We start from the raw sequence: 27,424 nt of genomic DNA, 5'->3' as shown, positions 1-27,424 counted from the left end.
GGTGACCCTTTCACACTGCAAGCCTCTGAGTGCAACACCCCCCTTATAAATTAAATACACTTTTTAATATTTCACACTATTATAAATGATGCAGGTGAAGCAAGGTTTGGGGGTTGAGTTGAGAGCTCATGACTCTCCCCCATAACCTTGTGACCCCCTGAGGGGTCACAACCCCCAGTTTGAGAACCCTTGCTCTAAGGGGAAAAGCATTAAAGGACTGTGGCTTTGTGAAGAAGCCTTCTCATAACTGACCCGTCTTCATAAGACCCCAGTAACAAGAGTCTCCCTCACCCCCCAACTTTACATTTGAATTTGTTTGTTTTTAAAAAAGGGACAATTTAGTAGCCCACAGCGCCCTTTTACATGTGACCTAGTATTTAAGAGTGACCAGAGTCCCGTGATTTGGTAGCCTGCAGTACACTGCCAGCTTATCAGAGCCACAGGACTGCAAGAACCGGTATTCAGAGGGTGGGGAAAAAGGCAGTGTTTTATAGTTGGTAATTTTATTTGACACAGGAAATGGCCTGCTGTTTGTCCACTTTTGAGGGTTTAACTGCTGCTCTGTTTGGCTGCCAGTCTCTTGTCTCTCTCTTCAGCAATGGTCAGACGGATTCCCTTTCCACGGGGCAGGGAGATCCATGGCTTGTTACCCTAGAGCAAGAAAGGAGAATCAACACAATACAATTAAGCAACCTTCATAGTATCGGTGCTTTCTCCAACTCCAGACTACACCCCCCTTTCCCTCCTCCCCATGTTATTCCATGCCTAGGAGAACCTCCCTCTCAAGAAGTAAATTCTGCTCTCTTGGCAGCAGCTTCTAAGGCTTGTTAAATTCACTGGAGCAACTGTGTGTTAAAGTGAGATTTAAAACAGATTTAGTTAAAACAGGTGCAAAAGGCTACATGGGCACTCATTTCAGTTTATCTTAAGTCTATGAGGAACAGATTTAAGCTACTCTGAAATAAATGCTTCAAAGCAGAACAAGAGCAGCCACACAGGGATTTGTACTAGTTTAACTCAACTGTTTTAAAAAGCCTTGTTTAGACAAGACCTTAGTCTTTCCTAAGAAGTCCATCATGGGGATCAAAAGTAAAGTTAATCCTGAAATGTCGGTAGTCAGCTGCTCTGCCAGTGCATGCCCTAGTTCCAGCTCCTCAGTCAAATCCACAGCAGATTTCACACACAGATTACAGGATCAAGTGGAACATTTCCCGCACATGCAGGACATAACTCAAGCACCACTGAACAGATCCAGTATAGCCACACAGAGTTTACTGAGTGACAGAACTCACGGTTAGGCACATGTCTAAATTCAGCCTGGTGTCCCAGAAATTAGTGGGGTAACAGCAGGAACACATTTGGTCTCTGAATTTTGCAACAGCAGCCGAATCCCTGCCTCTTTCCTAGATAGCTCTTTGACAACATAAAGGCAACATCGCTGCAGGAATTTGTTACCCATCATGTACTGTGGCACTGGTGCAAAGTGCCCCAATTTAAAATATATATTCTTTCTTATGGTCCGAGCCTGTAAGTGGCAGGCATCCTCTCCAACCGAGATCAGTGGGAGCTGAAGGCATTTAACACTTTGCAGAATCAGTCCCTTAATGGCTGGGTTAATTTGTCCAAAGCATATTCTAATATCTGTTTTTTTCCTTGCTGCTGGAAGCAAAAATGAGTTGCTTGTATGTAACTATTTTTAAAATATTCAATGAGCAGAGATTGTGCTCCTAATGCTTGCTGTTTGGTCAGGAGCCTTTAATGACTTAATACCTGCTAAAGGGGCAGTTCACAACTAGTCCACCACCTAGTCACTGTACCTCAGGTAACTGCACCTGTGACCCCTTTGCAGCCTTATTGAGGGTACCCCGCTTCGGTCTCAGGCCTCCAACAGTCACCTCTTTCAGTACGGGACCCCATGAAAGTAATTAACCACTGGAACAATTTACCAGGCGGTGCGGTGGCTTTGCCATCACTGGTGGTTTAAAGTCAAGACTGGATGTTTTTTAAAACGATCTGCTGTAGCTCAAACAGGGAATTATTTCAGAGCAGTTCTATGGCCTGTGTGTGTTACATTGGAGAGCGGGCTAGATCATCACAGGGTCCCTTCTGGTCAACATGGTAAAGAGCAGGTGGATTTCCATTAGCACAGCACAGCACCTTGTTGTTTTGTAGAGTGACTTCTGCTAGCTGCTCAGAAGCCACAATCTGCTCTCAAGTTCCACAGCATAAGGACACGTTCATGGGAAAATGGCCTGAATGAGTGGACGTGCTCAGCTTATGGTTCACAGCCAGTGGTCACCACTTTTCAATTAGGCGCACACAGTGGTTTCTGTACATTTATGGAGCAATTTGATAGTTTTGGTCAAAAAGGTTTGCATTACAACTAACATGTGGGTGTGGGAGCAGCCATGTGAACAGGCCACAGCCTGTAGGAGGTGGGGAACACATGGGGTGAAGCCAGATGGCAGCCCCAGCCAATGTTTAACTTTTGCTACGGACAGCAGTTGGAGCAGCAGCTTCAAACAGAACAAGCTCAGAACTAGCTTGGGAACACATCCATCTCTCTTGCAGTTAGCATTTTGTTTACCCATTCCCTCTAAGTGAGACATATATCCAGCAGGAGGCTCTTCAGCACAAGCCACGCCACAGGGAGGGAAAGCAATACAGGTTCTATTAGCTCACACTTACTTTGCCAATAACAAAAATGTTAGAGAGCCTGGTGGCAAAGCTGTTGCCATTGGCATCCTTCACGTGCACCACATCGAACGAGCCTGGGTGTCTCTCCCGGTTAGTGATCACACCAATACGGCCCAAGTTAGCACCACCAGTCACCATACACAGGTTACCTAAGTGGAAGGAAGGCCATTAGTGAGTCTGTAAATCTGAATCAACCCCAAGCCCTTTATGACAATGTACACCATCATTTGTATCCTGTGTGGACCACTGCTAGAGATGGGGCACCAAGTGTCTGGTCTGATGCTGAAGCAATAAGGTAATGCCCTAGTACAGAGGTCAAGCAGAAACCCTACCAGTCAGACCAAGATGCTACAAAGACAAAAGACCAGACAAGGCACATGGTCCGATTAGTTGTGTTGGCACCCGATGACCTACTACAATCAGGCTGACTGCCCAACAAGGGAGGCCACCTCAGGCCACGCAAGTCCATGGACAGAGGCACTAGTTGCAGCTGTTTAAGTTTACACCAAATGTAAACAGTTGCAGTAAGAAGCTGGTATTCACTGCTTTATTCCAGTGCAGTCATATTTCATCCACTCAGTTTTATTCCTACTGGTCATAATTTCACTCCTCCTATCCGAAGGACTGCACTATACAGAGGGACCCTCACAGCACCATCACGATTTAGAGACTATCGGGACAAGATAGGGAACGTTTTTTTCAAAGTTTGAAACATGGGAGGTAATGGTGTGTTATTTTTGAGACCAAGTGTTTCACTTCTATGACTCAGGTTTCTCCAACCTGATCAGCACTGTCCTACTGGAAGTGATGATCAACATGAAGAAATCAGTTAAAAGAAACCGGGCTTTCTTTTAGCTCCTGCCTTGATCAATACTGAAGCTGAGATGTGGTACGTCAAATATGCATCACACGTTTAGAAGAATTTACATACAACTGCACAACGTTGCACGTGTTACTGCCTTAGCATGGCACAAGATGTCACGTGAACGGGTTACTGTCAGCCCCTCCACAACAGACACAAATGCAACACCAAGGCAAGGGATTATCCCAAAAGCAGTGATGCATTTGGGTTTGCAGCAGGGAACACACACAGTTCACGCGGCATCCCTTCCGGTTTAGGCAAGGGAAGAGGAAACGTGCTGCCTTCTTTTTTTTCCCCTCTTTCTTTCTTTTGGGGGGGCAGGGGGAGAACAGTCTACAACCAAAAAATGCAATTCAAGTACAGGCATTGGGGCTCTTCCACTTCCCCCACTCAAGCCCCTGTGCACTCAGTCTGACTAAAGCCAGGAAGAGTCTCCAATCCTCCCCCAGGTCACACACAGAGGGAACCTCCTTTGCCAGGACAACTAGAGAACCACTTTCTCTCCTTGGGGGAAGCAGACCCCTGCTAGTCCCGCTCCAGCATTATAGAGCAGCCCTGGAAACGTGAACCTCTATGCTGCCTGTGGAGAAGACCCCACTGAGAAACAGAAATTAAGATTTGGCCCTGGTCTACACTACAAAATTACTTCAGTATAACTACATCGTCCTGTAAGTATAATGCACACCCCTCTGCAACGCAGTTAGTTACACCAACCTACGCACCAGTGCAGACAGCACTATGTCTGTGCTGATGCAGCATTTCAAATGCAGACCTGCCTTAAGACAGTCTTTGGCAATCCACATTTCAGAGAGGTGCCTCATTTGAAACAACACCAGACATCATAAACAGTGTGCACTGGGAGAGGTTATATCTGGAGTGTCACAAGGAAGGAGCAGTGAAATCTAGAAATTTCCCTACCACTCCTATTCCATCCCATGCCTGGAATCAAATGCTCACCTTACAACAGGCAACAGTTAGCCCTCAAGGGAGTTGCCTATTTTATTCCCAAATGGCAAAGTGACATACCCCAGGTGCTGCTGCCTGCATGTTAGATCTTTGCCAATTTTCACTCTGTAAGTTCCCCAGCAGTTATAGTGCACAGTGGTCTAAACCTAGGAAGTCAGTATTGCTGTTACACTTGGACATGGCACTGTGAAACTGCTCTGGCACCTCCAAGCCCACTCTGTGCACATCTAATGAAACTGGATCCCACAGACAGTGGGGCTCAGCTTAATGGCTTCTTCCCTTTGAAGGGGGGATGCTATAACCCCATTTAGCCAAACCCCTGGTCTCCTATTTTGGAGAGAGCTGAGTGCAGGAGGAGATGGAGGGACATACCTGTGTCAAACTTGATGAAGTCTGTGATCTTGCCAGTCTCCAGGTCAATTTGGATAGTGTCATTCACCTTGATGAGGGGATCTGGGTAGCGGATGGTACGGGCATCGTGGGTCACCAGGTGAGGGATTCCTTTAGTGCCCACAAATATCTTCCTCACCTTGCACAGCTTGTACTGTGAACACAAGCCAACAGCAATGAATGCAAGCAGACTAGACTGACAGCTTGTATGGTTCAGGACAGGACCTAGGTACAACATACAAAGTACCACCTCTGCACAATAGTATCAGCACAGCTCGATAAGCCATGTGCCAAGGGCAGAGGCCAAGCTCCACTCCAGAGCAAAGTGTCCTACTAAGAGGCTTTCAAAATACTCATTTACTCCAGAGCGAAGTTAAAGGGAGCAACCCTCCCCCATCTCCAGCACTTCCACCACGACTGTCTCACTGCTGGCCTTGGGTGTTCACTGACATCCCAGCTCAGTAACAAAAGATATGGCTTGAGGCCAAGTTTATTTTTAACACAAATTACACTGCACTTGAGTCTTTTCAGATTGGAGTTCTGTGCTCCCCGACACCAGATGAAGGCCTCTTACAAAGGGAGCTGTGAACCTGGCAGACAAGTAGAAGAGAAACTGATTTCCAGATTTTGCTTCTAGTGTTGGTCCCAAGACTGTGGCCCATGACCAAGAGCAGTTGCCAAAACCCTTTCATGTGGTCTAATGGCTTTCTAACCTCTGATCCCTACATAGCTACTTCATGTCTCTGTGGTATAAATGTAACAGTGATCAAATTTGAGAGTCACAACATAACCGAGAGGGCAGCAAATACAGGAGAGAATCAGACTGCAGCGTAGCCTGGAGATTACAGCTGTCAGGCATTGAGTACTGTACATACCCATCCCCACTGCTGCAAAGCAAGTTTATTTTCACCTTCTCTTAATGCTACCCTAATTTTACTTTCTAGATAACCCAAGTGCTCCAAAAAGATCTAGATTTGGAGTAGAGGTGTCCACAAAGAGATCTGAGCATGGTTCTGCTCAGAAGCATATCCAAAACCTGCACAGTGAAGATGTGTCCATTGTCCCTCCCTTAGATCTAAACTGCTGAGTTTACAAGTAAAATGAAGTTTTCCTCTAACTACCAGCCCTAAAATCTCCCCCTGGGATCTGGGATGCAAGTTGAGACCTTTCCTGCTCATGTACCACCAACAGGAGACACTTTTGTAGACCAAATTATCCCACCAGGGACACCTGTGCAACACTATATGGCAACAAAGGGGAAGGAACAAGTGTCGCTGAAGAAGTGATTTGGCCTACAGTGTTTACTAGTGAGATCACATGTATGGCAGAACTAACCCAGCCAAACCACAAGGCTGGCAGTTACAAATAAAAATGTTTGTTGTTTTCTAAACAAAGAATGTTTAAGCAAGTCAGGACCTCATCATGTAATCACAAAAACGGCCACACTGAGGTAAGTTCTCAGATATAAGAGTTGGAGAACCATTATTTTAGTGTCTGTCTGTAAGTTGGTACAAAGGTTTTGAATTCATAATTGAATTTGAGAAGCTTTGCTGAGTTGTATCCAGTTAATAGTCATTCTGGTTTTACAGCTCGCACTACCCTTCCTGTGCTCTATGCCATCCATCAAGAGCCAATTTTGCATACAAACACAAATAAGGCCAGCAGTTTTCAGATATCCTTGAAGTTTCCAATTTAAAAAGACAGATGAAATCACTAGTGAGTCTGAGATTACTCCAGTGACCAGGACCCAACCCAATGGCCATTTCTTCCACAGTGACCAACCTCCCAAAATAAGTGACAATTCACGCACCACCAGATACAGAATATTGACACAGGCCTCTTAAGCAATTAATTCCAATTTTTACTGTTGCAAAACAGGGATCAAGTCTTAGAACTTGATCAGACAGTGTATAATTGTTTGTTTAAAGCAAAGGAACTTACAGGCAGGTTTAATAGTTGCTGCACCCAGAAAATTCTGCCTTGGGCATTTGGTAAAAATAAGGCTGTGTCTGTACTAGAACTGTACTCAAATTTAAACTAAACTGATTAAAAAGTCACAGTAATCTATATTTGGAGGTTGCATCAGATTAACTAGTTATTTAAAAGCAATTTGTTAAACTACTTCAAGTTTTTAGCTTAGACAAGGCCTAAAGGAGGGATAGTCAATTTTTTTTTTGTCAAGGTCCAAATTTCTTGTCAAGATATAGTCGAGGACCTGACTCCAGAGAAAACAAAAAAAGTCCAACAACAAGAAGATTTTGGGTTCCATTGAAAAGCATCTGGCAGCCCAGATTTGGCCCACAGCCCATGTATTGACCACCCCGGCCTAAAGCATCATTTTAGAGCCTTCTGGAAGGAAGGGGCTAGTTTGAACATAGATGCAGGGAGACATCAATTTGGGAGTGCACCAGAGAGAATGTTTGCCCACGGAGGAGCCCACATGACAGGTCTTCAGTGAAGAAACAGATAGTTAATGTCATCTAAAGTGATTCACTTTAGCACAGAGAAGGAATACAGCTAATCTTGTAGCCCACTGTGTATTTTGATCACTTGCACTCTGCTGCTTCAACAAGCACTTTGTAAACACCCCAATGAACAGCTGCACATGCACCCCACTCAAAAGGCTCCAGGGAAGGCTTACAGCAAGGGTAATAAAACAAGTTTTAAACAGAGATCCCTTTGGACCTCCACATTCTGGACAGCCAGCTGCACCCTTCTGTGTATGGAGACTACATAAGCCCTCACCATTTCCCCTTTAACCCCATGTAGACTGCACCTGGAACGCTGAATGGCCCAGATTCTCTCTCAAGGCAGTAGGACTGACACCAACTTTTAGATTCATGCACATGGCAGTTTTGATACCTGCAGCAAAACCCAGCCACTCCACTGGCTGCACCAAGTTCCAAAGCAAACAAAACATTCCCAAACACTGTCAGAGAGAGGGGCTCACCTTGGCTTCTTCAGCTGTGATGCGGTGAACTGCAAAACGACCCTTGGTGTCGTATACCAGACGGAAGTGCTCACCTGTCTTCTCAATGCTGATGACATCTGGTTTCAAACAAATACATTCATTAGGAGAGGAGTTTCCAAGTCCTTAGGCCTTTATCATAGCTTGAAAGCTGCCCCATTCGGTAGCATTCACACTAGAGGTTCCACCATCAGTGGGGAGTTCTCATTTATACAGTACCACGAAGTACATAAAAACTCTGTACAGTGGGTCAGCCATGTCGACATAAGCCCTCACTCCTGAATTGCTACCAGCCTACGCGGTTGCTACAATTAGAAAAGTGGGCTATGCAAGACTCAGCTCAGATAAGTTGGAAAGTAGTTCCAGGTGCAAAGGACCACTCAGGGGTTGCAAATATTTGTTACTAATGCTAGTGGCAGTATGCAACTTAAAACTAAATCAGAGTAACTACTGGGTAAAGAATAGTGTCCCTAGCCTCTGTTTGTCAGAGGGTGGAGATGGATGGCAGGAGAGAAATCACTTGATTATTACCTGTTAGGTTCACTCCCTCTGGGGCACCTGGCATTGGCCACTGTTGGTAGACAGGATACTGGGCTCGATGGACCTTTGGTCTGACCCAGTATGGCCATTCTTATGTTCTTACTGGCAGAGTCCAATGCTTACACAAGGCTAACAACACGGTTTGGAAGTGGTTCCCTAGTACAACTGCAAGCCTCACAAAATACTGGATATAATAAGAAGAATCACACTACATACACTTGGTTTCTTTTCTGTTGGACCAAACTGCCAAGTAGCAACAGCAAACGTGCCAATGATAACATTTCTTAGCACAAATCACAGCATCAGCCCAAGCATGCTCAGAAAAGGACAGTTTTATGCAATTTGTTCAACTGGGAACACAAGCCAACAGTTCTGAAGAGTCAGCTAGGTGCTCTCTTCAGTTTAATATGTTGAGGTTCACAGAAACTACCTTTGCTGTCAGAATCAGGAGCAAGTGTATCAATAATGCACCAGTGGCTGTTTTTGGCCAATTATGGCCTCTGGTTACATGTGCACTTAAAACATTAACCAACGTGACCCGCACTGCACAGCAACAGCCACCCCATCCACCCAGTTGGGTAACCCCCAAAAATCAAACACTGGCTTTCATAGCGTGGTGATGCACGGCCAAAAAATGAGCCTTTCAACAGTTTAAGCAGCTGAGCATTTGCCTCAATCCTCACCACCTCTCCCAGGATTTGTCTCCACTCACCCATGAAGCCAGCAGGATAGGTGATGTCAGTGCGGACTTTGCCATCAATCTTGATGAACCTCTGCATGCAGATCTTCTTGACCTCATCTCCTGTCAGGGCATACTTGAGTCTGTTTCTAAGGAAGATGATGAGTGGAAGGCATTCCCTCAATTTGTGGGGACCTGTTGATGGACGGGGAGCCTACAAACAGGAAAAAAAATTAAGTTTCTGTCAGTTGTTCAATCACATCAGCAAACAGCAAAGCCCATCTTCCAAAACAGAAATAGCAAGTGTCCAATAAATACTAGGTTAGACTTATGATTTCTTCACAACTTCATGAAGTTTGGATCCCACTGGCTCACAGACCGCCTTGCTCCTTATCTGCCAGAGACAGCTGCAGTAGGGGCACACTCAACACACTTCCTGGGTCTAAACATTTGAGTTATTCTGTGACAAGCCAAGGCAATAACTGTACTAATACATCCCACAAATGTAAACGGCCTCCATCTCTTGCCAACTCCACTCTAAGTCTCCCTGAACAACCCTTGCCAAGTTAAGCAAGTGGTCACTAACCAAGAGAATTTTCTTACTTGCCACCAGTGGGCAAATTATGCCAAGGATTTGTGGAGGCAACATGGCTGAAACCTCACAGAAGCTCCCAACCACCTACTAAACCAAATACAGGCAGATTAAAAGAAGACAAACATTCCAGCTGTTAAACGAGTATTTTTGTTTTGATTTTGAGGTGCAGAATTCACGAAGGGATACTTACAAACACTCCTGTCAATTTATCCAGCATCCAATGCTTTGGAGCTGCTACACGCTTCAGGTGCTTCTTGGGACCGCGAGCCTTGGGTAGGAAAAAGGTGGATGAAGACACCACTAAGCTGCTCGCTAGATAGGTGTTCCTAAGACCCTACGGTGCTGTTAACCGCGCTGTGAGGCGGAAACGTCCCCCGGTATCATCCTCCGCATGTTTCCGCCCACAACCCCCCTTCTGAATTGGCCGCCTCGGTATCTGCAAGACTGCACAGATTAAAGCTCCCGTGTAATACCGCGCACACCCCTCGCCGCGTTACCTGGGCGCACCCGGGCTGCTTCCCTCAGAGCTCCCTTAACGCCGCGTGTGCGCCGGAGCCACGCCAGCTGCTCGGGCCCGTCCCTCCCACTGCCCGGGCCCTCGGCGGCCAGGTCCAGCACCCGCTCCGCCGCCAAGGACGGCGCGAGCCGCGGCAGGAGTTCGGGGAACCCGCTACTCCCCCCTCCCGCCTTGCGGCCCGGCTCGGCCCCGCGGGGATCTCTGGGTCCTGGGCCGAGGCTGGAGCGCGGCTCCGGGCTCCGGCCCGGCTCCCCCCGGCCCCAGAGGGCGCGGCCCCCTCGCCCCGGCCGGGAGGCGGCGGCGGGGCCGCGGCAGGCGACGGATGGCGACGGATGGCGGGACCGGAGCCCGGGCCGCGTACTCACCATGGCTGCGCTCCGCCGAGGAAAGGGCCGCCCGCTTCCGCCTCGTCACGGATATCCGGCCGGCTGGACCGCGGCCCGGCTAGGACACGCCTGGTTACAGGCGAGCGCCAGGTAGCGCCCTCTGCCGGCGGGGAGGCTTCGGTGCGGCAGCGCCGCCGGACTCCAAGCCGCAGCGTAGAGCTCCGGGCTGCCGTGCGGGCGCAGCGTGGGTCGCGGAGGCTCCCGTGGGCTGTTCGGTCCCTACCTCCCTCCAAGCCCCCACCGGGCCAGCCCCTGCATCCCCCAGAGAGAGGGGTTATTTTGCTGCAAATCAGGGTGTCTCCTCTCCCTCGGCAGGGTCGGATTTCCAGGTAGCAGGGCAGGCAGGTGCTGGGCTGCCGGCGTTCTAGGGGCGCCTAAAAGTGGGTTAAAAGTTCATCCCGCGAGCTCCCCTGTGGGCAGCCAGGGTCTGGGGGCGGGAGCAGGGCGAGTGTGCCAGTCAGTCAGCCTGCCTGGGGGCGCTGTGAGCCGCAGCCGAGCGGGGTCCCAGCCCCTTCCCAACCCTGGCCGCCCTGCTGCCTCCGGCCTGTGCTGGGGAGGGGCGTAGCCAGCGCCCCGTTCACTTGCACGGGCAGAGCCAGAGCGCGGCTGCCACGCCGGGCTGCAGGAGGGACGGAGGCCACCCAGGGACCACCCGCCATGGGGAGAGGTACAGTCCCCCCTTGCGCCTCACCTGGGGTAGGTGCTCGGTGCTCTGTGCTCTGTGCCCTGGCTGGGAGCGCCATGAGTGGCAGAGGGTGTTGTGCCCTCCCGGGGAGGCTGTTCCGTTTTTAAGGAAAACACAACGGTCAGGTGTAGGCAGTGGGGGCGCTGAAGGCATATGCTGTTCCTAGGGGTTTCAGAGTAGCAGCCGTGTTAGTCTGTATCCGCAAAAAGAAAAGGAGGACTTGTGGCACCTTGGAGACTAACACATTGATTTGAGCATAAGCTTTCGTGAGCTACAGCTCGCTTCATCGGATGCATTTGCATCCAAATGCATCCGATGAAGTGAGCTGTAGCTCACGAAAGCTTATGCTCAAATCAATGTGTTAGTCTCTAAGGTGCCACAAGTAGCACTTCCACAGAGAAGTTAAATAAAGTACTCTTTCTGGAAGGTTGCAACATAACACTCCTTTACTACTTAGAATTCAGAATGAAAAAGAGAGAGAGAGAGAGGGAGGGAACAGGCTGCTCCCTAAAACAGAGAGGAACAATTTAACGCATCTTACTCTAAGCTGGCTCTCTGTAGCTTCACTGCTGCTGAACCCAGATCCCATGCTTCCCTACAGAGCCCCTAGCCTACAAAGAGTATTCCAGGGGGAATTCTGTGCCACTACACACATGCAGAATTCATGTCCTGTGCAGATTTCTTTGCTTCCTCATAGAAAAATGACTTTCTGATATGAAAGAAAGGGAAGCTGCAAGAGCAGTCACACCCCCTCCCCAGCAGCGTGAGTGCATCTTTTCTGACAGCCGGGAGGTAAGTCACTTGGGAGGGCAAAGCTGGGGACACTCCAGCCAGGCCAGGTCAGACCCACCTGCCATCTGCCCAAGCCCTGTGCATACAGACCCACCCCATGCGCAGGCCCCGCCTGCTGAGTCTCATCCACCCTGCACCCAGAACCCCCCACTGATCCCTCCACACATGAACCCCCATCCTGACAAGCTGTTACCCACACAAAATTCTCTGTTACTCACATACTCTAGGAGCACCCACCTTTACCCTTCTGTGGTCTCAAGATGTAACCTTCTTAATTTAGGCACCCACCCTTACCCTTCCATGGACTCAGGGCGTAACCTTACACTCTACGGGTTGGCAGGGTCTTTTACCAGTGAAAGAGCCTTACATAGTAATATCCTACTTAACCTCTATTTATTAACAATCACCAAAACAGAATTCACATGCTAAGCATACAATGCTCACCACTCCCAATAAGGCAGATGAACTTTAATTGATGGCCAGTCAGGATCAGGTCATCTGGGGGACTCCAGCTTCTGCATTACAGGGTTGGCAGCATGTTGAGGTCTGGCAGCTCTGATCTTGGGCTGTGTCCTGTAGTTGGTTCCCAAGAACTTCCCTTTGGACCCCAGTTCATATAGCGAAAATTGAGTCCTGCTAAGCTATACTTTAACCAATCATTTTACTAAAATATTACGATACAATTTTCTAACCAATCCTAACATATTGTAAAACAATTCTTTAACCAATCATACCCCACCACCTTAATTGATTTACACTTAGAAAAATTAGTTATGCAACAGACCGAAACAATCAAAGAAATAGACAGAGACCATACAGATAAACAATAGAGAAGTGGGGATCATAAAGGCAAACAATAGAAGTATAGATTTTACAATCACAACTGTTGATAAGTGATTTCTTGTAGCTCACGAAAGCTTTTGCTCAAATATATTTGTTAGTCTCTAAGGTGCCACAAGTACTCCTTTTCTTTTTGCGAATACAGACTAACATGGTGCTACTCTGAAATCTTGCCAGACAGAATGCTATCAAACTACGTTTTCTTTAACCATCTTATAATCTGTTTCTTTATCTGGTGATGGTGGGTACCTGGCCAGGATCACCTTCTTAACAGCCTGATATTACATTGTTTTAATGTAATTTAGATGGCATGTGAGGATGTGACTTTCTCCTTCTTGGCTAATGGCTGCTGCTGTCCTAATATGGCTACAGACAAAGGCCTTATCCTTACAAAACCGCCCCTTCTTCCCCGCCCCGCACCCAGCCCTTCCCCCAAACTGGTGGTTCCTACTCTGCACTGGGCTTAGCTGTTAGTCCCGACTGGGCTGGGGAGGAGCACATTTCCCCCGAATGGAGTGGCCCAGGCCAAGCCAGACCCACCCCCAGAACCGTCCCCCAGCTTTGCATGCACACACACCCCCGTTTCCTGCCCTCATTGCTCCTCAGCCACGAGGAGAGGGGTCACTCTACAAGTAGGTGCTTCCCCATCCGCCCAATCCCTGTGCATCCAGACCCCCCCATACCCAGACCCCACACCAAGACCCTCTTCCCCTGCATCCAGACCTCCACCGAGCCCCTCCCCCTGCACCCAGACCACCCCCTGAATCCAGACCCCCTGCCGAACCCCACCTCCTGCACACAGACCATCCCCTGCTGCACTCCCCCGCACTTGAGCCCCCGCCCTGATGAGCCCCACCCTCTATGCACCTGGAACATCCCATGAGCTCCCCACATCTGGACCCACACCCCGCTGAGCCCCAACCACCTTCACCTGGACCCTTCCTGCAAAGTCCCATTGCCCCTGCACCCAGAACCCCTCAAAGAGCCTCTGTGCTTCCAGATCCTCCCCACACCCGAACCTCCCCCTCCCCCCAGTGGGCCACCCATGCTCAGATTGCCCCATACAAAACTCTCTCACCCCACACCTGGATCCCCTCACACTAAGCCCCTTCACAGCTAAGCCTATCTGGCCACACCTGGCCTGGGGCTGCTACCCCTGGGGGAATTGTGCTCCATAAAATTAAAATTTCTGCCCACAATATTTTAAAATTCTGCAAATTTGTTTGTCAATAAATAAATGTGGAGGTTCCAGCAGGGCAGTGGGGAGCATAGGCTGCTGGCTGCATGGATGTGGGAGATTACCCTGCAGCCCCCCGAACCTCTCAGTAAAAGAGACTGTGGTGAGGCTCCACCTGACCTTGACACAGTGCAAGAGCCAGGCCTGCCCCAGAGATCTGTGTCTTGGGAGCGGGGGAGGGGCTGCAGGGTGATCTCCCACTTCTGTGCAGAACAATGGCCTGTGCTCCCCAGTGCCATGCTGGAGCCTCCACATTTATTACTGACAAATAAAATTTGCATATTTTGCAGAATTTTAAAATATTGTGTGCAGAATTTTTATTTTTTTGGTGCAGAATTCCCCCAAGAGTAAATCAGGACCCAGAAATCCTCCCTGAAATGTAAAGGGCTAGCTTACAATTTTAACAATGCACCACACATTCCTAGAATAAATACAGCCAGCAGACTTCTGTACTCCAGATCCCGTCTTCCCTCAGCCTTAATATGAAAGTGAAGGCTGGGACAATTACAGGTCCTATGATGGCCTATTCTCAGGACCTCAGAGGGGAACCATGGGGTCCAGGGCGGAAGCAGCCTGCTTCCTCCTTCTACTCCTCAAGGCCTCACCCTATGGGGATGGTGTCCCAGTTCGTCAGGGTTTGTAATTTTCTGCAGCCCTCGTAATGTTTGCCAGGGAGCTCCCCGCTGCACCAATCCTTACTGCTGCAGTTACTGGAGATTTACACAACTAAGTACAAAGAGAATCGGGCCCTTGTCTCTACCTCCCAGCCCACACAAGTGCTCTGATTGTCTCACCCCCCCCCCCATCTCTATCTTGATCTAAGAAGCCAGAAGTGTTGCCGGCTGACCCCTGGAGTCTCTAGCAGCAGTCCATCAATTAGAGCATGGCAGATCTACTCTGAGAACTGGCTACATAAACTAGCATCCAGCCAGAACCAGTTCCTGTCTGTGTCCCTTTAGGAGCTTTTACTGCCATCAGCCCTGCAGGGCCTTGCACAGCTCTGGGAGAGGGAGCCAGGGGCTAGCCAGGCTCACCTGTCAGCAACAGACTTATTAACGAGCTGTAATTGCAAGACCAAATTCTACCTTGGGGTACCCCAGTGGAGCCCTGGGGAGCGGTGGGTCCCCAGCCCATGCAGGCTGCAGGGAGGGGTCACTTCTGCAGTGTTTGATGGTGAGACCGGCATGAGGGCAGGCAGGAAGCCTCACGCATAGGGCACCACGTAGAGCTGGCCTGGGTTCTATTCCCAAATCTGCTACTGACTTGCTAGGTGACCTGGGGCCAGTCCCTTCTCCTCATGGTTGCTCCCCGCAATGGGAAGATAGGCACTTACCCCACACTAGCACCATGTGGCTCTGTCCCCCTCTAATGGCTGGATCACAGAATCTGCTACAGCCTTTGTGCTCCCAGAGCAGGCTCTTAGTTCAGGCAGGAGAAACCCTGCTTGGAGATCCCTGACTCTGAAATCTCAGATCCAACCTCTGCTGCCAACGAAGCACCCAGGGCACAGCATTAAAATCCTAACCCCTGCGTGAAGAGCCCTGGGACTGACAGGTGCGGAGCTCTGCATGCCTGCCAGGTGGTGTCCTTAGAGGGGCTCCCACCAAAGGGGGTGAGCTGCCAGCCTCTGCTCAAGAGTAAAGCACCCATCTGTAAAACCATTAAATACCCTGCCCCCCTTCAAGCCCCTTAAGGCCTGTATCTGATGGCAGCGGGCATTCTGAGACTGGGGCTTAGCACAGCTTGTCCTTCCCATCTCCATCCTGTGTTAGCTCTCCATAGACTGCAGCTGTAAACTCTTTGGGATTAGAGTTGCCAGGCGTTCGGTTTTTGACTGGAACACCCAGTCGAAAAGGGACTCTGGCAGCTCTGTTCAGCATCACTGACCAGGCCATTGAAAGTCTGGCTGGCCACCTGCAGCGGGGGCAGGCAAGGTGCCTGCCCGGCTCTGCCTGGCTTCTGGGAAATGGCCAGCATCTCCCTCTGGCTCCTAGGCATAGGGCAGGCCCAGGAGCTCCGCGTGCTGTCCCCACCCCGAGCACTAGCTCGGCAGCTCCCATTGGCCAGGAACAGCAGCCAATGGGAGCTGCAGATGTGGCACCTGCAGGCAGGGGCAGCGCGCGGAGCTGCGTCTCCACCTAGGCGCTAGAGGGAGATGCCAGTCACTTCATGGGAGCCACCTGAGGTCAGCGCTGCCTGGAGCCCACTCTCTGAACCCTGTCCTGTGCCCCAACCCCCTGCCCCAGCCTGAGACTCCTCCCGCACACCAAACTCCTCGACCCCAGCCCAGAGCCCCTCTGGGACCCCAGAGCCCGCATCCCCAGCCAGAGCCCTCACCCCCTCCCATGCCCCAATTCTCTGCCCCATCCTGCACCCAAGCTCCCTCTCAGAGCCCCCTCCTTCACCCTGAACCCCTCACTTCTGGCCCCACACTGGAGCCTGCACCCCCAGCCAGAGCCCTCAGCTCCTCCCGCATCCCTGTCCCAGCCCAGTGAAAATGAGTGTGAGCGATGGTGGGGCAGAGCGAGCAATGGAGGAAGGGGGGAATGGAGTGAGCGGGGGCAAGGCCTCAGAGAAGGTATGGGGCAGGGCCTCAGGGTAGGAGATGGGGCAATGGTGTTTGGTTTTCTGCAAATAGAAAGTTGGCAGCCCTATTTGGGATGGGGAGGGTTATTATAGATGTGCAGCACCTAGCACAACGGGGCTCTGATCAGAGTCACTAGCCACAAATAGTAACAAGCAGGAGGGTAGAGCTGTCCATTGCAGAGCAGGGCAGGGATGCTGCCCTCTTCCCCCCACCACCTTACCCACCTACAGCCTGATGAATGGGACTGGAGCCCAGAAAGGCTTCTGGGCTCTGGCTTTTGTTCTTCTCTGTGGCTGCCCAATCCCTGGCTCCCAAGGGGCACTGCCAGGCAGACAAGAGCACAGAGGGGTCATTAAAGAGGTGAACCCAGACCTCCCCCAGGTATCTTTACAAAATACTTTCCCCCTTTGTTTAGAAACCCTCGGAAAAGGGAGTGACCCTAAAAACACCACAACTCCCTATAACTGGGGGAACAGGGTGGGGTGGGGTGTGGAATGGTGTGTCCTGATGCAGAGAATTATGGGAACTCCTCAAAGGCTTTGTAAAGCACTCTCTGGGCAAGGCCTGTTCACCTGATGGAGTGGTATATTGTCTTCTAGAAGCAGCTGCCTGACCTGGCCCTTGCTATGGGTGGTTACTAAACGGGCTAGTTTAATATTCAGCCTTCTGATACGTTTCTAGACCCAAGAGAGGGGTCCTTTGCTATCCCCTAAACCCAATTAGAAGCACCTGAGTAGCACAAAGGGCAGGGTTAGTCTCTGGTGTCCGACTACAGTGGTTGTGATGGCATGTGAGCAGCAGTCCCAACCCCAGCAGCCAAAGATCCTGAGCCAGGCCCCGCAAATGATCATTGGCTTAAAAATCACCAGGTGTTTTTATATATGATTTGGGGTCTGGGTGTCTTGAGGGTGTGCTCAAGTCCCTGTGTTCAAACTTGTCTTAGAACCCAGGAGTGCTAGGCTCCTCTCTAAAGCGGAGTCTCATGTAATCCCATGACTCCAGGGCCTGTGGCTTTATGTAAAACACTTGGGCAGCAAGTGACTAGGGCTAAAGGGGGCTCAGTCTCCCCCCTCAATCTAGCTCTGTCTTGTCACTTTCTGAGCAGTCCCATGTGCATGCCCAGCTCGGCAGGTACAATGCCATGTTCAGTGGTGCCAGGTCCAGGAAAGGGGCAGAGCAGGACATTGCAGGAGGGCTCCACCTGTGTGGGGATGTGTGTGGCACAAGCCACTGCGCTGGGCTCCGAATCTGCAAGTGGCAAGAGCCTGCGGGACAGGAGCCACTGCTGGGGGGGTGACTCTCCAAACACTCCCCACCCAGGGTCTCTGCTCTCCACTGGGCCAGGAGAGAAACACACACACACACACACCGGAGAGCAGGGCCTGACACCCCATGCCCAGAGAGCAGGGCCTGTACACTCCCTCCACCCCACAAAGCTGGGAACCTGGTTGCTCCCCCTGCCCCCATAGAGAGCTGCCCTCCATGAGCAGAGCCCTCCTTCCCATGTGGGTAACAGGGCAGTTTCTCAGCCTCCAGGGGCCAGGCTGCATCTCACTCCCCGCACGTAGCTGGGAGTACCAGGGCGGACACCTTCACTAGCCAGTTTAGTGTCTCCTGCTTCTTCCCTACCATAGGCACAGGGCTTGGGCAGGTTTGGACTCAGGTGCCCAGCCTGTGCCATAACATCCCCGCAACTGGCTTTACATTTTACTCGTCCCCCTCCCCAGCCCCTAGAACGTTTCTGCCCACCGCCTATGGTAAAACCTCCACTGATGTGAAACTCGTGGGCAAACTGTGAGAGTTGGTGTCCCTGCAAGCCAGACAGCCCCCAGCTCTTAGGCAGAGCCTCAGAGCTGGCTGCAGAAAGAACATTTGAACTCCATAAGCAGGGAGCCCCATGCTGTCATCTTCACTCTTACCCTTCTGCGCAGAGCTGCCCTTGATAGCCACTGGGGTGGCCAACCTGCTCTATTTGATACAAATCAGGGACAGTCCTCAAGCTCTGGGCTAGGGCCCACACTTGTCCTTGCACATGAGAACCAAATGAAACATACCGTGCTTCTTTCACTCTCCAAGCTGGGTGTGATACTACTCAGTGTGTCCAGTCCTAAGCCTGTTGATGTCAGTGACAAAACTATCAACAGTGCAGGATCGGGCAGGCACCCGTTGCTCTGCAGTCCCCTCTTTGAGGTGTTAAAGTGAGGTCTGAAGAGAGAAAGCATTGAGGGCAGGGGAAAAAAAGAAACAGTAGAAACCAACCAGAAGCTCATTTGGTATTTAAGGCACTTGCAGCATGACAGGACACTAGGTTAAGAGTTTGAAGCTGATGGGCCCAAATCCTAACTGTTGCTTATGTCCTGTGCGACCTTCAGCGAGTTGCTGCCCCTCACTGTGCCTCAGTTTTCCCATCTGTAACACAGGGTGCTAAACTCACCTACTTTACAGGGACGTTCTGAGGAAGAATTAGCTCGTTTGCATGGCAATCTGACATCTAAGGTGCTAAATATTCCCATTTTAATCATCTCCAGTGGGGGGAACAACTCAGGGGAGGCACTTCAGTTATTACTTATATGGTTTTACTCTTGCTGGTGTCCCTTTTGGGGCATTTCTCATCTTTCTGCTGGGATTTTACCAGCTGAATTCTAAAATCTTCAGCACCCCCAGTATATGGAGCCATTGTACCAGTCTCTCTTCAAGTGCTAAAAAAAGGGGGCTGAAATTTCCCAGGCAGTCTAGGGGCTTTAGACACAACATCCAGTTATTGAAACATGTCCAAATCCCCCAGGCTGCCTTGCAGATCTCAGCACCCCATTACTGTTCTGAAGTGGATCCCTGATCTCACACTCCCTTTCTGCTCCTCAACGCTGGTTCTCCATTGATGCAGCAACCCATCTCCCAGGGCCTCCCAAGAGGGGGGGGTTGGCTCCAGCAAGATGCTTCATCCTAGAGCCCCTCCCGACCTGGTCAGCCCTTTCCTGACCAGCCAATTCCCACAGTGCTTTGGGGAGGAGCCAATCTGCTAAGGATGATGAGAGGGAGGAGGTTTAGGCAAGAGACTGATGGCTAATAGCAGCCACAGCCAGTAGCGGCACCCACAGGAGCTGTGCAGGGGATGTGCTAAGGGACCACCTGCTCTTGTCTAAGCCCAGGTTGCCAGACTCATTTCACAGGTGCCTGGTTTGGACCCAGGGCAGAGTCCAGGGCAATTGCATTGACCTCCTCATCCCCATTCTTTGCCAGCACCTGCTGCCACCTATCCCTACCCAATCTGTGATCCTTGACTGCTGGGTCATTGTAATATCTCCAAGCCTGGCCCCTCACTGCCACTGCATAGGTGCTGCTCAGACTGCCAGGCTCGTCTGTCCATTTAACCAAGCGTCCCCCAAGATACTGCTGCCAGCCTGCTGGGAGTACTAGCCACATACTGACATGCTCATGCAGTTTTCCTTGTGGCCATTGGGTGGGGCCAAGACCATGAAATGTGTCCTCAACAGCTTCTCCTACATCCCAGCATTTGTGGGGCTAGGCCTAGACAGTGGGGTGATTGGTGCTAAATGGCAGGTACATGTACAAAGCATGGGCAGTTGCATTTGGATGCCTCTTCACTGCAGCGCTAACTCAAGCTACCTATGCCGGAGTCACTCTTCTTGTGTTAGCCTAGGTGAAGCAAGAGCAACCCTGCTGCAAAATAACATGTGAACTACCACGTCCACACTGGTTTTCTGCAAATAGAAATAGTGCAGTGACAGGGTGTGTCTACATGGCCCTGTCCATGTGGCAGCAGCCACGGTCTATATGCACCCAGCCTTCCTACTGTTCCCCTGTGATTGGCTGGGAGAAATCAGAGTTGCTCAGCTTCACTGCACACCTAAGAACCACAGGTCATGCCCCCAGCAGCCTGTGTGCCATCCCCACTGCACTCCACCCCAGCCTGGAGCCCCCTCCTGCACCCCAAACCCCTCATCCCCAGCCCTACCCAAGAGTCTGCACCCCCACCCTGAGTCCTGCACACTCTGCACTCATTTCTGGCCCCACCCTACAGCCCTCACCCCCACTCTAAGGCCCTTAGCCCCAGCCTATAGCCCCCTGCTGCACCCCTGGCCCCACTCCTGAGCCTGCACCCCCAGCTGGAGCCCTCACCCTAACCCCCTGCTCCAGTCTGGTAAAAATGAGTGAGCGAGCAAGGGTGGGAGAGAGCTAGTGACAGAGGTAGGAGAGATGGAGTGAGCAGGGTGAGGCCTTGGAGAAGGGGGCGGGGCAGGGCAAGCGTGTTTGGTTTTCTGCAATGACTGTAAATCAGCACAAGGGGTGATAAGAGCCAGGCCCCAGCCTTGCGGGCAGGCCGATTCCTTCCACGGGTTTTATTGAAAAGCCACACAGGAGCAGCCCCGTGCTGTTGCAGAAACAGACCCTGTCTCCCCCCAGTCCCAGCACCCCCAGCAGCACAGGTACTGTGCTTAGTCCCCAGCTGTCTCCTCTGTAAAGTGAGTCACTGGCCCCCTGCAGGGATGGGAGACAGCTCTGGTCCCTGGGAGCTGTGTGAGGGACCCCTTTGGGGCAGCCCTTTCCCAAGCCACAGCAGGGGTGTACGTATTGCTTGAGCCTACATTCCTGTGTCTTCAGCTTCTGCCCTGCCACATTCGCCTGCCAGTCCACCTTCTCCAGCACCAGTTTGGGGAATGGTGCCCTGGAGGCTAAATCCCATCTCCAGCAGGAGACACTAGCCCTCCACAGCAAGGTGCAACACCACCAGGTGCTAGGTCACGCAGCCCAAAAAACGCCCCATGGAGCACCAGCTGCGCTGTAGTTTCTCCAGCTTCACCAAACTGTCCTGAATGGCATGGGTGCAGCTTTGCAGAGGGGGACTCAGCTGCAGTAGGAGCCAGCCTCAGTTGGCTGGAGGGCCAACAGGTCCATCATGCCAGCCTGCCCCTGACGGCTGTCCAGTTAAAGTCCTCTGCCAGGGTTGCCTGTGGTCAAGGTCAGTCTGGCATCAGCGACTGGAAGGGAAATCTGCAGCAAAGTCAAACTCGTTCTGGCCCAGCCACAGCTCTGGGAGCTCATTAGCTCTATCCAGGCCCAGTTCCACCACCAGTGACATCAGCACCTCCTCATCCACCGGATCGGAATCAATAATGCCAGGGCTGTGGGTGCCAGCAGGGGGAGCCAGTGCCCCTTGGCCCAGGGGCTGGGCTCCAAAGCCCCAGCTCTGGATGGGCCCAGCTTCTGCTGGGTGCCCCGAGACCCCCATGGCATGGTACTGGCTGTTGAGTTTCTGCAGCTGCATGCTGGCCAGCAGGTGAGGGGCTGTTGGCAGGGTGAAGGAGGGCTGCTTTGAAGGCAGGGGGGTCACAGAGGGGGCCATCATGCCTGCACTGGTGATGTGGGGTCCCGTGCTGGCCTTGCTGACGTTCATGCCCACCCCAGGGTAGTGCAGGATGGTCACTGCTTTGCGGTCCTTCATGCCCAGGCTGGGATAAACCAGAGAGCTCATCTCCTGCTGGGTCCTGGAAGAGAAACAGGAGTTCTTATTACAAGAGCCACATCCCAGTGCCCCTCCCCTGATCCTGTCAGCCCTTTGGACTTGCCCTCTGCTAGAGGCACTGGGAGACCACCACAGACAAGCACCATGCTGTGGACTGCCCTGCAGCCTGCATTCCCACACGGGAGCCAGCACTCACGGCTCAGCCTGAATCGGGACCTGAGGGCCACCCCATTGCCAGTGAAGTGCCAGCCCATGAAGGGAATGAGGAGAGCACCTCTGGAACCAGATCCTGTGAGCAGCTCAGGCAGAGCAAGCTGCCGGGGGTTGTTGGATCACCAGCCAGCCAGGTTTGGTGCCCATAGCATTCCCCAGGCTATTTCAGTGGCATTTGAGATTTGCCATCCCCTCCTGCAGACCAGGGCCATTCCACCCTGGGTTAAGAATCAGCACCAGGCCCTGCACTGCTGGAGACTCCTGTGCAGGGAGCCAGCATTAGCAGAGGGACTGTGCCTGATGGGCAGATCTCACCTAACTCTGAATGCAGCCACCCTGGCTTCCACCACCTCATGGGAGCTAAACCCAGCTGTGCTCACATATGCTCTATTCCTGTCCCATCCCAGCCAGGTGCTGGCATGGGCACATTCCCTTTCAGCCCAGCTACCCACCTCTCCATCCCAATCCCCTGCCTGCAGCCCTGCCACTTCCTTCAGGTGTGGATGCTGGGCCAGTCTGCATTCTTTGCAGAGTTTAGTGCTAGCAAAAGCCACCAAGCTGCTGCCCCCGGAGACTGGAGTTCTTTAGCCACAGAACTGGTATAACAGCAGGGCAAGCGCCCAGCCACTCACCATCCCTGCCAGCCTGCCTTCAGGTTGGCCTTGGAGAGGCCAGGAGGGAGTTCACAGGCCAGGGCAACCTAGGCTGAGACTGGCAACCAGAGTGCTGGATGATGCCTGTCATGATGTGGATTTGATTATGGGTGTGTCCCCTAGGACAGAATGTGCAGCAGCAGTCAAAAAAGCTATGAGTGTTGATATCTATCCCTTCCCTAAGGGTTAGATAACAGGACAGTAAATATCACAACACCACAATATAAATCCAAGGTACGCCCATGCCTTGAATACTGTGTGCGCATCTGGTCACCCACATCTCAAAAAAAGACCTATTGGAATTAGAAAAGGTACAGAGAACAGCAACAAAAAATGATTGGGGTCTGGAGCAGCTTCCATATGAGGGGAGATTAAAGAGACAGTTCAGCTTGGAAAAGAGACGACTAAGGGGGGGATATGAGAGAGATCTATAAAATCATGACTGCTGTGGAGAAAGTAAATAAGGTAGTGTTATTTATCCTTTCACCTAACACAAGAACCCAGAATCACCAAATGAAATTAACAGGCAGGTTTAAAACATAAGGAAGTACTTCTTCACGCAACACAGTTAACCGGTGGAACTCATTGCCATGGGATGTTGTGAAGTCCAAAAGTATAACTTGGTATAAAAAAAATAAATAAACTTACATAAGTTCCTGGAGGATAGGTCCATCAATGGCTATTAGCCATGATAGCCAGGGACGCAACCCCATGCTCTGGGTGTCCGTAGGCCTCAGATGCTGGTACTGGATGACAGGAGATGGATCAACCAGTAACTGCCCTGCATGGGCAGCAGGTATCATAGGCCAGGGGAGGCTGTGCCTCCCCAATCAACCTGGGGTGGCCCTGCCCATGCTCCACCCCCAGACCCCTTCCTGCCTGCTTTCAGTTCCCTTCCCACTCTTGCATCTGCACCAGCCTCTCCACCATGAATTTGCCTGGCAAGGCCGCACTGTTCAGCAATGGCCATGGCAGAGACTCCATCCCCATCTCAGGAAGCATCTTGAGCTTCTGTCTGATTGCCTAAGCAGAGCTCATCCCGCCAGGAGGGTCATAGTCCTTAGACAGGGCATCTAGCCAGAGAGCTGGCACTCCGGGCAGGTGGCCCAGCTCAATGCATTTGGGTCTAGTACCTTTGGTGGATCCTCAGTCTTTGTGCCGAGACAGACGCCCCTGAGCCCTGGGCACTCCTCCCCACTTTGCCCAGCAGGGAGAACATGCTAAACAACGTGCTAAGCAGAATGTCTGTAACAGTCTTGCTCCAGCCCGTGGGATGGGGCAGCCCCCCAGCTATCTTCCAGCCCCAACAGCACTTCAGATTCCTCTTTGCCACAAAGGAGCATTTGGCTCCACACTGCTCAAGAGCACCCTGGGCAGAGAACAGACCTGTCCTGGGAATGCAGGGCTGCAATCCTCTAATAATGTTGCTGCAAGGATCCCCCTCTCCATGTGCTTGGATCTAGTTGGGTTTCCCTCCCCTATTTAGCAATATGGGAAGGGTAATTGTTCCAGACCCATTTGCAATCTCCCCCCCCCCCCCCGCCCCGTGAAATGGGACCCTCGGGTTGAGTGGCCCCTTCCCATCTCTAATTGCACCAGTTCTCCAGCAGAAGTTTTGTGCTGGATGGCCGCAGCGTGCAGCGGAATCCCAGTCACTAATAACGGCCCTCAGCATCTTGAGTGGCACACCCCACATGGCCACCAGCCAGCAAGCACCACACCAAAGGGGGTTGACCAATTAGAAGTCAAAATGCACAAGGGGAGACGCCTGCAAGTCCCGAACCAGGGAGGGACTGACTTCATCTGGATTGTGCCTTTTCAGGGTTGCTAGAAATATGCCTACCTGCAGCTGATTCCTGCTCCATGATTTCTAGAGGCAATGGTAATACACAACAATGATTTGGCAGTCCTAGCCAGAGGGCTGGGATCTGCCCCACTTGAAAAAGGGCATCCCAGGGCATTGCACTGCACTTAACCCACCCAACAGGACCACCTCTTCCCTGGAGCACAGCCCTTGCAGCTAGCAGAGGAATACAATAGCACTCTGCATTGAAAGCTTTATTTCAGTAGGGATTTAAGCTTTAAAGCTTCATGGTCACCACCACCTAAAATGCAAAGTCCATCAATGTGGCACTGCTGCTGGCCCACTCTGTCCACAGCACACTCCTCACAGCAGAGCAGAGGTGGGAAAGGAGGATAGCTTCAGATCTAGTTAGGCCCCCAAATAACATTTTCCTTAGAGGTCTACCCCACCCCTCTCAAGAAGAACCTTGTTAAACTGTTGGTAGAAGATGCTGGCACTGTACAAGTGTTGTGGAGAGTTAAATAATGCTTCCTCCAGGAATGCTGCAGCATGCGGGCGGGGAATGGGCAGGAGGGGGAATTGAACAGATGGTCAGTGGGCCGTTGTTCTTCAGTTTCAGTTTGAACTCTGGGGGCCCAGACAACCCATCCCCTGTCCAGAGGGACTAGATGGAAAGGCGGGTCCTTAGAATGTGTTGGCCAACATGTGCTAACACCTCCCAAAGCTCTAGCTTAGACAGGACAGTGCAGGGGAATGGAACTGGTCCAGTTTTAGCCTCTGCTGCTTTTTGGGAGATTTTCATGTTTTGAAGAGACACTATAAAACCCCACTGAGCAACAAGAAAATTCAGCAGAATTTCTGAAGGTGCAGAGCCCAGGTGGGATTTCAGGGCCCAGGCCACACTGGAATACCAGCTTGGGACCGTCAGGCAGGGCCAGAGTACAAGCACAACTCAAGTGCCAGGGTGGATGGGAGTCAGCAGTGGGAGGAGCCAGGAGGAACTCAGTCCTTTCCCACAGTTTTGCTAAAGCGCCGTCATGCCCATACTCCTCACCAACAATAGGCACAAAACAGGCCCTCCTACTCCAAGAGCACAAACAAGAGGAGAGTCACTGTTAGCTGTACAGGGTCTAGTACACACAGCTGGGCCATTCTGAGTGCATCCAGTAGAGGGCAGTGGTGACACCCATGACACAGGAAGACAGGTATAATCACCCCCCACACTCCTCCCTGCCAAGCCAACCATACTTGTTATAGGAAAGCTCTCTTGTAACCAGCCTAAAGATAAGGAGGTGTCTGACAGTACCTCTGAAGAGCCCCTCTCCACAGGATTGAAGTTGTGTTGAAAGCCAAGGCTAGAGCAGCTTCAGATCAGGGGACGATTACAGCAGAGTGAGATGAAAGAGGCAGTGCAGTGGTTGAGCACAGGACTAAATCGGGCAATGGGGTCACTTTTAGCTCTGATGGGGCACCTGGTACTGACTTGCCTGGATGAGCCATGCCACCTGTCTGTGGCAGCTTCCCCACCTGGGAAAGGCAATACCCGTTTTCCTACTTCACAGGAGGCCGCTGGCTAAGCACTCCCAGGCCAGGGAGTGCAGGGTTCACACTGGATCAGCACGTGGTGGCAAGCCAGTGTGCCACTCGCACGGGCAGGGACAGCTCATGGGGGTGGGGGAAGGAGGAACAGACACCCAGATCCGGCGCCCCAGCAACAGCCACAGGTGGCTCCACCACCAGGCCAGGATGGAGAGCGCCCCCTAGTGCCCACTGCCTGCCGAGCCGGGGAGACCCCAGGATCCCCCAGCACCGGCACCTCCCAGCCCCAAACGGATTCACGAGCCGGGGCCCGCCAGCACAGCCACGGCCCGGAGCGCACCTCGGCCCCGTGCCCCACAGACCGCGCAGCTTTCCCCCGCCCCCGGCTAGGAGGTACCCGGCGGCCGCCCCCTTTGTCCCCGCCTCGCCCGAGCCCGGCTAAGCGGCTCCCCGGGACCCTGCTGCGGGCCCGATCCGGGAGCGGGGGGTTCCCCGCCTCGGGCCCGGGGTCCGCCCACCACGTGCCGGGCGGGCTCGCGGGGCTCGAGCCCCGGCGCTGCCGCCGAGAGGCCCGCGGGACCGGCCGGCAGCGCGGCCGCGGCGTGCACTGGGGGGCGCCCGGGCTTTCTGCCCCCGAGCCCAGCCGGCCTGTGCCAACAGAGGAAGTTGCACAAGTTACCGCGCCGCCCGGGGAGGCTGCCCAGCGCCCGCTACAGCCCGGGAGTGGCCGGCCGGAGCGTGCCCCACTCTCACCTCTCGGCAGCCTCAGACGCGTCCCCGTCGGGACACCCCGCTCCCCATGGGGCGGCTGCTCCGCAGAGACTTCACAGCCACTGCAGCGGTGCCCGCGGCCCCCTCGCCACCAGGGCGACCTCCGCAGCCAGGCCCCCGGCCCGGGCCAAGTAGCGCGCCGTTCTGCCCCGCTGCGGACCCGGGCTGCGCTGTCCCTCTTTATACCCGCTGCGATCGCTCCTAGCACATGGCCCGGC

At 52.3% G+C, this 27,424-nt stretch overlaps 2 protein-coding genes across 2 annotated transcripts; both read right to left on the bottom strand.

Moving 5' to 3' along the window:
- Nucleotides 1-486: 486 nt before the first annotated feature.
- RPS4X (ribosomal protein S4 X-linked) lies at nt 487-10,657 on the bottom strand. The gene is made up of 7 exons (XM_038415091.2): nt 10,580-10,657; nt 9,888-9,965; nt 9,136-9,316; nt 7,866-7,963; nt 4,898-5,069; nt 2,689-2,846; nt 487-651 (listed from the first exon to the last, which is right to left on the bottom strand). The coding sequence occupies exons 1-7, from the start codon at nt 10,580-10,582 to the stop codon at nt 550-552; spliced, it is 792 nt and encodes a 263-aa protein (XP_038271019.1). The 5' UTR covers nt 10,583-10,657; the 3' UTR covers nt 487-549.
- Nucleotides 10,658-20,346: 9,689 nt separating this feature from the next.
- Nucleotides 20,347-27,424, bottom strand: CITED1 (Cbp/p300 interacting transactivator with Glu/Asp rich carboxy-terminal domain 1). The gene is made up of 2 exons (XM_038415092.2): nt 27,189-27,424; nt 20,347-22,248 (listed from the first exon to the last, which is right to left on the bottom strand). Exon 2 carries the CDS (start codon nt 22,233-22,235, stop codon nt 21,735-21,737), a length of 501 nt encoding a protein of 166 aa, XP_038271020.1. The 5' UTR covers nt 22,236-22,248; nt 27,189-27,424; the 3' UTR covers nt 20,347-21,734.

This window comes from Dermochelys coriacea, chromosome 9, assembly GCF_009764565.3.
Source record: "Dermochelys coriacea isolate rDerCor1 chromosome 9, rDerCor1.pri.v4, whole genome shotgun sequence".
Classification (NCBI taxonomy): domain Eukaryota; kingdom Metazoa; phylum Chordata; order Testudines; family Dermochelyidae; genus Dermochelys; species Dermochelys coriacea.
The sequence above is the reverse complement of the archived record's forward strand: the minus strand, read 5'-3'. Positions and strand labels throughout refer to the sequence as shown.